The 11,662-nt window shown below is 47.1% G+C and overlaps 1 protein-coding gene across 4 annotated transcripts in view; it reads right to left on the bottom strand.

Moving 5' to 3' along the window:
* ZNF621 (zinc finger protein 621) overlaps window positions 1–11,656 on the bottom strand; it is a 15,691-nt gene extending 4,035 nt beyond the window's left edge. The window contains exons 1-4 of one of the 4 annotated variants that reach the window (XM_006155388.3): window positions 11,587–11,656; window positions 11,168–11,254; window positions 2,439–2,565; window positions 1,779–1,883 (exon numbers count right to left, since the gene is read on the bottom strand). In XM_006155388.3, coding sequence (XP_006155450.1) covers window positions 1,779–1,883; window positions 2,439–2,565; window positions 11,168–11,191 — 256 coding nt within the window. In that variant the 5' untranslated portion in view covers window positions 11,192–11,254; window positions 11,587–11,656. Of the gene's footprint in view, window positions 1–1,778; window positions 1,884–2,438; window positions 2,566–2,641; window positions 3,209–11,167; window positions 11,255–11,586 lie in introns of those variants that run through there. The other 3 variants (XM_014590472.2, XM_027774532.1, XM_027774533.1) reach the window with 3 other exon arrangements.
* Window positions 11,657–11,662: the final 6 nt, after the last annotated feature.

The following is an 11,662-nucleotide window of genomic DNA, read 5'->3' as shown; positions in this document are numbered from 1 at the left end:
ATGATTTATTTCAGAAAGTCAGCTGGAGCAGAACTCGGAATAAAGAGCTGTAAGCCACTATGTTATCGGTGCTAAAGGAACCACTGTATACAAAGTCATGTGTGAGAAGTACGTGCAAGGCTTGGAAACTTTCTTCCAAAACAGGAAAGGCAAATAGTCGAAACCTTCGAGACTGGACTGGCTATACAGTACAGTGGTTAAACGCTGTGCACAGAAAGTGGGATCCCACGAGGTCAGTCATGGTTTGAGTCTCGGCCCTGGCAGCTTGAAAAACACGGTGGTGTACGTGTGTGTGTGTGCCTCAAATTCAAATCCCAACGGGATGGAGAAATGGAAGAGAAGGGGCTGTGATGTGACCATAACCCCCATGAGGGGATGCTTTTTCTCCTCTTTCTCTCTCAGGTGAGTGCACACAACTTCAGGCAAATTAAAAAAGAAAAAGAAAAAGAAAAAGAAAAACTTTTGGACTGGTAAAGTCATCTCAGGGAAACTTGAGGCATTGGTGTGTGTGTGCATGTGTGTGTGCACGCGTGCGTGTGTGTGTGTGTGTGTTGGAGGATATGGCGGGGGGGGATATGCCCATTCTTCTACAGTCCCATCAGTTATAGATACAATATAAACCTAAAGGTAACAACAAATGGAATTTTTAGATTATTTAGATAGTAAAAAGGCAAAATCAAGTCATTCTTTTCACTGCTGAAGACTTAAAAATGAAATTCACAGCTGTGGCCCAAATAAATCAGTTTAGGCCACAGAATCATATTTTTCTTCAACTTGGATGACACCCTACTTTTGGGCATGAAAAATAGTTAACATTTAAAATGTCCACTGGCAAGTGAGAAAAGAAGTGGTTGGGCCAGACTGCTGGATCCTGGGGCCGGCAGGTGGCATGGTGGTTGGGGGTGCTGGACTCCCACATGGCGAACTGCAGTTCGAGTCTTGGACCTGGTGGTGCCTTGCTTTCTCACTTTTCCTCTCTTTCTCTCTCCCTCCCTCCCTCCCTCTCTCTCTCTGGTCTAATTTATTTAAAGTAAATAAATAAGGTTAAATAAAATAATTCTTTTTTTTTTTTTTGAGAGATTTTTCATTACAGGGCGCGTGCGCTCGCCAAACAGACAGAGACAGACAGAGCGACAGAAAGCGAGAAATCACCCCCCAGAGGGGATGGCCACGCCGCAATCCCTTCTCATCCATTCTCCTCTCGGGATCTTGGGCACGCACGCACACGCGCCTGGCATGGGTTTTAAGCCACCGGGTCCGGGACGCGAACCACGGTCGACTACGTGGGAGTCCAGCGACATAGCCATTACACTAACTGCTGGTCCCAATAAAATAATTCTTAAAAAAAAAAAAAAGACAGCTGGATCCCACAAGGTGACTGCAGTTTCGAGTCCTGACCCAGTGACTTGAGATACATGCTTAGTGTGTGTGCGTGTCTGAAAAATCCTGAGAGAATGAATGAGAAGGGACTACAGTATGACCACCCCGAGGAGCTATTTCTCACCTTCCCTCTCTCTGTCTCTGGCGAGCACACATGCCCTATAATAAAACTCTAGCAAAAATAAAAAGAAGAAAAAAGAAGCTCCTGGTCACAGCTTTTCTGCTTGGCCAGATGACTATGTAGACAGTGTGGGCACACTTCTGGGCCTCGTCGGAGTGCACCAAGACTGCCTTTTACATGGCTGGGAGCTTGGTTGTCTGCAGCAGAAGAACCACTTTTTGCACAGTTAGGCAGGAAGGCAACATGGGAAAGAGAATTGCGAGGTCCTCCCACTCACCTGGACGGGTGCCTCTCCAAACCTTGGTGTCCCAGGGATCTGGGCCCCATGGTGCTTCCCCTCTCTCGAGCTGGGAGATCAGAAGAGGTTTGGGGAATGGAAATGCTATTTCAGGATGAAAAGAAAGACAGTTGTAGGCAGATATCCAGGGCTGCTCCTGAGACCTCTCTCAGCCTGTTCTTTCACAGCTAACTGGGGAGAGAAACGGGACATCCAGGAGACCATGAGCTACAGAGGGACCCCAAGGGCAGGCCCACCATGGAACCAAGGAGATACGATCCTCCTCAGAAAGGAATTTTGCAACCTGGTTCTGACCGAGAGAAAAGAAACTTCCTCAGGAACAATTTATATCCTATGCCCATGGGTGACCCCTCCACAAAGGGGCAGGTCAATATCCCCAAGAAACCGGAAGGATGAGGGACAAAGAGGTCGCCTAGGGTGCCAGAAGAGTCTTCTCCCCCGGTCCAAGATCTGCACTCTTCCCTGGGTAGAAAGAGGTCCAGTTTCAGAAGCAAATGGAACAGGGACCTCCCATTCAGCATCTCTGAAGGTTGGGGTGCCTGGAGAACTCTCCTCTGGAGTCATCGAACCTCAGGGCCACCAGAATCCCACACAGCTGAGGAAGACACCAAGTACCGAAAAGGCCACTGAGAGACTCACCCAGGGAAGCGACATGTGCGTAGTTCTCCAGCATCACCTCCTTGTACAGGGCCCTCTGTGCAGGGTCCAGCCTGGCCCCCTGCTTCTGGGTGAAGTGCACGGCCACATCCTCGAAGGTCACTGGCTCCTGAAACAAGAGGCCCCTGCTCAGGCTGAGTGTGGCCCGGAGGGGAGCAGCCCGAGCTGCAGGGGGAGAGACTTACCTGGGTCAGCAACTGAGCCCCAGGGAGGGTCTGCTCAGGCTCCCAGCGACGGCCGAGTCCTCAGCCAGTGCTCCCACTTCCGAACAGGAAGCCCCGCACTCTGCCCCCATCTGCACAGCTTGGGCCCAACTGCTCTCCCATCTTAAGCCCAGCAGGGGGCTCTCTCCCTGGCAGCTGCATCAACCGCCTGGTTCCAGTTTCACACATCTGTCCCTCTGCTCCCCCATCCCCTTAGGTAATGTACAATTATCATCATCTTACTTTGTTTACTCCCATTACACCATCTCCACCAATCAAAATACTCCCCAACTCCCAAAACCACCAGCCCCCCCCCTTGTTCCCTGCAGCTAGCTTCCCTTTGCTCTTCCCCACACCACCCACTGCATGCAGAGGAGCCCACAGGAATATCCCCAGCAGGTTGCAAATTTCCCTTTTGAACCTTCTGGCCTTCCCCAAGAGTTGGCTCTCCGGGAAGAAAGCTGCAGCCTGCCTGTTCTGGCCCTCTTATCTGACCCATCTGTCTTCAGACAGGGTGACAGGGCCTGGCCCTGGGCACAGACTCAGCCACCAGTCTGCTGAGCTCCTCCTACGCCCCGGTCCACCACCCAAGTCCGTCCTCATCACTAAGTGTGTCCCTCTCTGCCTTCTCCAGGGTCAGCTCCACCTTCTGAGGAGTAACGGGATGGGGCAGGCCCTGTGGCCTAGTGCTTAAGGGAGCCAGATCCCACATGGCCAGCTGTGCAGTTAGGGTCCTGGCCCTCCCAGCTTGAAAAGTATGCTGGGTACAGATGCATGTGTGCCCAGAATCAGGATGGAGAAATGAGAAATGGAAAAGAGATTATGGCATGACCACACCCATTAGGAGGGTGCTTTCTCCTCCCTCCCTGCGTGTGTGTGTGTGTGTGTGTGTGTGTGTAGAGTTCATGTGTGTAGAGTGCATATGTGCATGTGTGTGTGTTGTTAGTGAAGTGTATATGTGTGTGCGTGCATGTGTGTGTCTCACTCTGGTGGCCCTCTAGCAAGTTTAAAAAAAGGAAAGTTCAGGTAACCACACATTCCATACACACTTTGAAAAATGATACTGTACCCCCCAAAGATGTACGATTAAATAAAAATAAGAAATTATACTTTTTTTTTAATAAAAAGAGCAAAGGGAACTAATATTTGTTGATTGGCTCCTGTGTACTAGGCTCTTAGGTAAGTAACTTTAAATCTTGTATTTCGTGTCATCACAACATATGTGTGAGATAAGAATTATTATTCCCATTTTTCAAGTGATAAAAGTAAGGTTCAGAAAGATGGCTTTGCTCACCATCACAGCCAGGAAATGGTAGAGCTGGGACTTGAACCAGACCTGCCCGACAACAAAGCTGTCTTCCCGGCTGGGTTCACAACCTTCTCGGAAAACATGGCTAACCCCTGAAGCTCGTCACAACCTGGCGCCATCCCGTCTTTAAACAGCTTCTCACACTCCCCAAATCACCATCCCATCCATCCTTACCATCCTCCCCAAGGCCGCGAGGGCCCTCACCCCAGTTTGGACAGGAGGTAGTTATCCCAAAGCTACACCCACCCTTCCAGGAGCAGAGCCTCTGAACCTCCTGTGAGACACCAGAGCATCCCAGATGGCGTCCACAGACTGCTTTCTCTGCTCCTGCTGTCAGGGCAGCACAGGCCACGGAGACTAAGGGGGCTGGAAGGGTGTCTTCCCGCCTTGACAGGGGACTTCCCTTCAGGAAACTCCCACTACCCCAGGCAGTCCTTCTCAGCCACTGACAACAGAAGCGTTTACCAACAGGGGCTACACCTAGCACCTGGCTTCTGCATGCCACGTCTGACTCCAGGCAGCCCTGAATCAAGCACTAGAGTTGGCACAAGGGAACAGGGGAGAAGTGATGGCTCCTATGACTACTCTTGAAAAGAGCAGAGAAGAGGGATCAGCAATTAGCGTAATGGCTATGTTGCTGGACTCCCATGTAGTCAACCACGGTTTGAGTCCTGGACCCAGCAGCTTAAACTCAACGCCGGGGGCGTGTGCGTGCGTGTCCAAGATCCTGAGAGGAAAATGGAGGAGAAGGGATGGCAGCGTGACCATCCCCCCTGGGGGGGGGTGATTTCTTGGTTTCTGTCTCTCTGCCTCTGTCTTTCTGGCGAGCGTATGCGCCCTATAGCAAAAACCTCTCCAAAAAAAAAAAAAGAAAACTTCAGAAGAACATCAGGGGCCAACCTGTAGCTGGATGTTAAATGAGCCAAATGCAACATGGCCAACCACAGTTCAAATTCTAGCCCTGGTAGTGTGAATAGCATACTAGGCACATGTATCGAAATCCCAAGAGGATAGAAAATGAAGAAGGAAATGAGGCATGACTATATCCCATTGGGGTTTGGAGGGGTGCTTTCTGTCTCTCTCTGGTGATCAAGTGTACTCTCTGGCAATTAAATTTGTTTACCAACAGCAAACACCACTTTAAGAGAGAAATGCCAGCGTATACCCACTAAAGCTGATGGCAATCTACCATGATATGAGGTTCTATTTCTGCAAAAGATGGAGAAAAAAAGCATCCAGCAGGTGGCATGGTGGTTAAGGGCGCTGGACTCCCACATGGCCAACCACGGTTCAAATCCTGGACCTCGCGGCTTGCTTTCTCACTTTCTCTGTCACTTGCTCTGTCCCTCTCTAGTCAAATTTTAAAAAATAAATACAGTTAAAGTAATTTTTAAAAATGTAATAAACATAAATACATAACTTGCAGATGGAATAACTAAGAATCAGAAAATAAACTGAAATTTATTTTCAACTAATTCCAAAATTGGAATTGGAATACCACTGGAATTGAAATTGGAGCACTCCTTGAATTCCAGGTTTGCAGGAGGCAGCAACCAAGCCAGTGCAGGAACCCTGTTTTGAAACCACCAAGACATGATGTCACTGTTTGGAGCCCTCAGGTCAGGACTCATCAAACTGAATATGCAAAGCCACAGCGGGTCTGAAATCAAAGACACATGCATTGTTGGCTGCACTGAAGAGGCCACAGCCAGAGCTTGCAGCCCTGGAGAAAACAGTTCTCCAGGCTGACCACCATACTGGTATCCCGACTGCAGGGCTTACTGTGAGGCTAGACTGTTAGGTAATTGTATGCACCTGGAGTGTTTAGATTCCAGCTTTGTATTTGATAGACCACTTCCAGTATCGTCTCTAATCCGAAGCAAGACCCAGATACCAACACCAAGACATGGCCAGGGGTTGTGTGGTGTTGGGCTGCTCATTGTTGGTTATGAGGATGTGGTCCCCCCATTTTCCAAACATGTCCATCGGCTTCCTATGGTGACTGCAGAGCTAAATTCATACGGGAGCTCATTCTCAGTCAGCTCACTCGGAGACATGTCTGAGTTTATGGGCTATAATCTGAAATGAACAGTCTACACACGTAAGAGACTCTTCCTGCAGAGCAGGACCTAACTACAAAGAATATTTCCAACATAATTGTTGGTAAAGACTTGGAACTTGGGACCAGCAGATGGCATAATGGTTACATTGGTGGACTGCCACATAGTCAACCATGGTTCGAATCCCAGACATACAACTTAAAATCAACGTCGGGCGTATGTCCGTATGTGCCCAAGATCCCACAAGGGAACAGAGGAGAAAGGGGTTAGATATGGCCATCCCCCGAGGGGGTGATTTCTTGCTTCTGTCTCTCTGGCTAACAAATCCTATAGCAAAAATCTCTCTTAAAGGTGGCATGGTGGTTAAGGTGCTGGACATTGCTACATGGCCAACCACGATTCAAGTCCCAGACCTGGTGGCTTACTTTCTCACTTTCCCTCTCTCACTCTGATCAAATTTAAATAAATGAATAATTTTGTTTTAAATCTCTTTAAAAAATCAAAATTTAAAAGACCTAGAGGGGCCAGCAGGTGGCATGGTGGTTGAAGGTGCTGGATTCCCACACAGCTGACCACGGTTCGGGTCCTGGACCTGATGGCTAGCTTGCTTGCTTTCCCTTTCTCTCTCTCTGTCTCTCTCTGGTCAAATTAAAAAAGAATAATCCTAACAAATGGAATTAAATAAATAAAAAAAAAGACCTGGAGTTAATGATCTATGATGATGATGATGATGATGATGATGAATTTTTGTTCCTAGACAGTCTTAAAGAAAGACCAAAGAGAAAGGCATGGCCTACCCAACTTGCTGATGAACCTGCAGGAAAGGCTGGTAAACCGATAGAACAAGTGATATATCAGTCTGTATGTGTATTATCAAATATGGAAGAATGTCGGTATACCTGCTGATGACAGTAATCTATACTCTGAACCAAAAGATACACAGTGGTAGAATAGTATGTTGTTGAATCAGTAGAGATGTGCATTTTTTCCAAGCAGCCTCACCACAGAGATATATTGGAGAGCATTTTCCTTTAAGAGGGTCTATTTCATTGTTTTCTAGAAATTACAGCTATCTGTATTAATCTTTTTACATGAAGAAAATAGTGTCGTTGAATTTCTTTTTTTTGTTTATTAAGAAAGATTTTTGCCATAGGTGTGTATGATTGCCTAAGAGACAGAGAACAAGAGAGAGAAAATGAACAATCATTCCCCTGGGACTGGGGGGGCGGGGGGATGGCCATTCTACAATCCCTTCTCCTCCATTCTTCTCTTGGGATTTTGGGCGTGCACGTACACGTACCCGGCATGAGGTTCAAGCTGCCAGGTCTAGGACTTGAACTGCAGTCTATGATGGCATGCAGGTCCTAAACTGCTATGCTACCTGCTGGCCCCTGTGTCTTTGAAGTTTTACAGATAACTGTGAAATAAATTATTTCACCTTTGGTTAAAAAAAAAAAAAAAAGTTGGGGCTGACAGGTGGCATGGTGGTTAAGGTGCTGGAATCCCACGTGGCCAATCACAAGCTTTCTCAGTTTCTCTCTTTCTCTCTCTCCAGCCAACATACTCTAGAAACTAAATCAAACTAACACAAAGGACAACACATCCCAAAAACGAGAAAACAAATCACAGACTAGGAAAATATTTGCAAAAGACATATCTGATCAAGCATTGTTAGCCAAAATAAAATAGGCAGAGGGCCTGAACAGACATCTCAACAAACAAAATACACAGATGGCAAACATTTGAAAAGATACTCAACATTATATGTCATTAGGGAACCACAAATTAAAACAATGAGATAGAAACTAGCAGATGGTGTAATGATTAAGTCCCTGGACTCCCACAGTAGTCAATCACAGTTCAAGTCCCAGATCTGGTGGCTTAAAACTCATGCTGGGTGCATGTGTATGTGTGCCCAAAATCCTGAGAGGAGAATAGAGAAGGGACTGCGGAATGGCCATCCCTCCTGGGGGGTGATTTCTCACTTTCCCTTTCTGTGTGTGTGTCTCTCTATGGTCAAATTAAAAATTAATTAATTAATAATTCTTTTTTTTAATTAATAAATTTTCAAATTAAATGATCGCTCAGAAAACTTGCTTTATCCTGTTAAAGTAAGTAGAAGCTAAACCGGACACTGGGAAGATTTTACTCAAGACTGCAATTCCTTCTAATTTAGAATTCTTTCAATTTAGAATTCTTTTCAAAAATATACTTTCACTATTGTCCCTACTATGTCAAAACAAAGGTTTAAGAAAAGTGATTAGGGGGAACCAGCAGTTAGCATAATGGCTATGTCGCTGGACTCCCACGTAGTCGACCGCGGTTTGCGTCTCGGACCTGATGGTTTAAAACTCACATGCTTGCCCAAGATCCCGAGAGGAGAATGGAGAAGGGATTGCAGCGTGACCATCCCCGCTGGGGGGTGATTTCTCGCTGTCTGTCTCTCTGTCTCTGTCTGTCTGTCTGGCGAGCCCACGCACCCTATAGCGAAAACCTCTTCAAAAAAAAGAGAAAAAATAAAAGAAAAGTGATTAGGCGTCTTCACAGTTGAGATGTCGCTGAATTTCCGTTCAGGATTCTCCATGTCAGTCAATGACTGTGAGGAGATTACAGTGCTATTGCTGTCACTCAGGGCAGTGTGTAGCACTAATACTACAGAAAGGCTCTAACCAATTTCGACTTGCTATTGATAAAGCAAGCACTGAAAAATAAACCAAAGAACCACAGTAAATCTTAATTTTTGTAAACCTTGTTTTATAGATAACTTTTTGGTTTTCCCCAAAGGTTGATATATTTCAATTTTTTTTTTTTGGTGAGGTTTTTGCTATAGGGTGTGCGCGCTCGCCAGAAAGACAGACAGAAAGCGAGAAATCACCCCTCAGGGGGGATAGCCATGCCGCAATCCTCTTGGGATCTTGGGCACGCATGCACATGTATCCGGCATGAGTTTTAAGCCACCGGGTCTGGGACTCGAACCGCAGTTGACTACATAGCCATTACACCATCTGCTGGATGGAAGCACTTTAAATGGTCATTACTAAGTGGTCATCTAAGAAGGCTACAGACTGTTATGACTTCAACCATACGACGTTTTGGATAAAGCAAAACCACGGCAACAATAAAAAGACCATCAATAGTTGTCGAGGCGTTTGTGGGAAGAAAGGATAAGTGGAAGGGACACAGGGTATTTTGAGGGCAGTGAAGCCATTCTGCGTGATACTATAATGACGGGCACAAGTCCTTACGCATTTGTCCAAACCCAAAGAATCCTCAACACCGAGAATAAACCCGTAAACTATGGACCTCGCCAGCGCAGGCTCATCCTTGTAATGAATGCACCAGTGGTGCGGAATGGTCATGTTTCAGGTGGGAGGCGCTTTAGAAGAACTCTGTGCTTCCCACCAGGTGTGCTGTGAACCTAAAACTGTTCCAAAAAACTCAAGTCTACTTCTTGCAGAATTGTGGTGGGTTTTAAATTGTTTCAGGGGTGAGCTATCTGAAAATCAAGCCTCATATGCTATTTAAGAGACATCAGAATAAGGCAAGAAGGAAGGCATCTCTATTTAAAGATCCTGACATAGTGATGATCCCAACGCTTATGTCTAAACTAGTACGAGAACTTATACCTGCTCATGCAAATGTGGGGGCAACGAGTCTATGACAAATCTTTACCTTCCACTCCATTTTGCTGTGAACCTACATGGCTCTAAAAATAGACTTAAAAAAAAAAAAAAAAAAAGATAAATAAAGAGGAATACTTAACTTCTTATCCGGCCTGCGACATTTTAACTGACTCATACCCTTCTACAGTCAGTGCAAGGGCTGGAAAAACCTTTCTATTAGGTTGCCGGTAAAGTCACAATGTATTTCTGTTTTTCTATGCAAAAACTTTCCCAGTGAACCAATATTATATAAATCCAACCATGTCACCCTCTTGCCTTCTGGCAAAATTACTTTAAAAACAGAAAGTCTTGGGAACCAGCAGTTAGTGTAATGGCTATGTCGCTGGACTCCCACGTAGTCGACCGCGGTTCGTGTCCCGGACCTGGTGGCTTAGAACTCACGCCGGGTGCATGTGCATGTGTGCCCAAGATCCCGAGAGGAGAATGGAGGAGAAGGGATTGCAGCGTGACCATCCCCCCCGGGGAGTGATTTCTCACTTTCTGTCTGTATGTCTCTGTGTGTCTGTCTGGCGAGTGCATGTACCCTATAGCGCCCAAAAACCTCTCCAAAAGAAAAAAAAACAAAAACAGAAACTCTTCAGTGCTTTCCCATTGAACCTAACACAGAAACCAAAATCTTCACTGAGATCTATTCAGGCCTACTTCTCCCACCTCATACTGAGCTATTTTCTCATTCAGCTCCTGTTTCTAGAATACATTCAGCTTTCTCCACCCACATGGCTGACCCAGCTAGAGTCCTGGACCCAGAGGCCTGAAAATCACACCAGGTGCCAGGCATGTATGTGTGCGTGCATGCCCAAAATCCCAAGAGGAGAATGCAGGAGAAAGGGCTGCCACACGGAGGGTGATTTTTTTTACTTTCCCTCTCTCTTGCTCTCTCTCACTTGCTGTCTCTCTCTTTCTGGTAGGTGCACACAACTTACGGCAAAAAAAACTAAAAAAATAATAGTAATAATAAATGACCAAAAAAATTAAAAAGGAAAGTGCAGGGGCCAGAGGGTGGCATCGTAGCTAAGGCACTGGACTCCTACATGGCCGACTTCAGTTCACATAGGACCCAGGGGCTTGAAACTCACAGCACCGCAGGCCCAAAATCCAAGGAGGAGAATGGAGAAGGAATTAGGACATCTGCAATTTGCTGAACAATTTCATCAAGGAGGAATTGCTCTGATTTCAGCAGGTGACATTTGTTTGTAGAACAAGATGTAGATTTCCACATTCTGGAAAATGTCCTGACTTGGGTCCCTTTTCTTGTACGTACTTCTACACATCCAAGTCCACCGCTCTCCAATCACAAAACTCTTTTTATTTCTCCCACCACATCTTCTCCTCTTCCACAGCCCATGCTGAGAAAAGCAATGGGAAATCCAGAGCCTGGTCAAGTCCCGCCTTCTTCCTCCTTTCCTGATTACCTGGTCACGGGAGTTAAAGAGAGGGGAAAGGAAGCTCAGCTCACCTGAGGCCAACCTGTTGGGTGCATGGCTGATGGGACCTGGCTTCGTGCACTGCCTTCCGGGCTTGGAAAAAGCGCGCTCCTTAGCAGCTAAGAGGAGAAGAGCCATGAGCGTCGCGCACTTTGTCACGCGTCCCCCCTCTTTTCGGGGGCCGTCCTGATGCAGATTCCCCCCAAAGCTCTGCGGGGGTCCCCAGGCCAGTGCTCCCCCTGCCTGCTCAGCTGCACAGCAGGGCCGAGCCCAGTCACACAGGGCGATCGCGGGTTCGAGACCCCTGCCCCGGGGCTCTGGGTCTGCACGCACTGAGCCGAAATCCGTACAGAATGACGAGGACCCTGGCAGTGAGCCAAAGCGGGCAGAAGCGGGTGGCCGAGTAAGGGCTAAGGGTAAGACCCTCAGGGTCCCAGTGCGTGATGCTGACCCGACTCCCAACCGGGGTCTTCACCCGGACCGAGCCCCAAGGAGGCCCGACGCATGGACCGCCTGCCGCACGCCTC

The sequence above is a fragment of the Tupaia chinensis genome, unplaced genomic scaffold, assembly GCF_000334495.1.
Source record: "Tupaia chinensis unplaced genomic scaffold, TupChi_1.0 Scaffold000451_2, whole genome shotgun sequence".
Classification (NCBI taxonomy): domain Eukaryota; kingdom Metazoa; phylum Chordata; class Mammalia; order Scandentia; family Tupaiidae; genus Tupaia; species Tupaia belangeri.
Note: the sequence above shows the minus strand (reverse complement) of the source record. Positions and strands in the feature narration are given on the sequence as shown.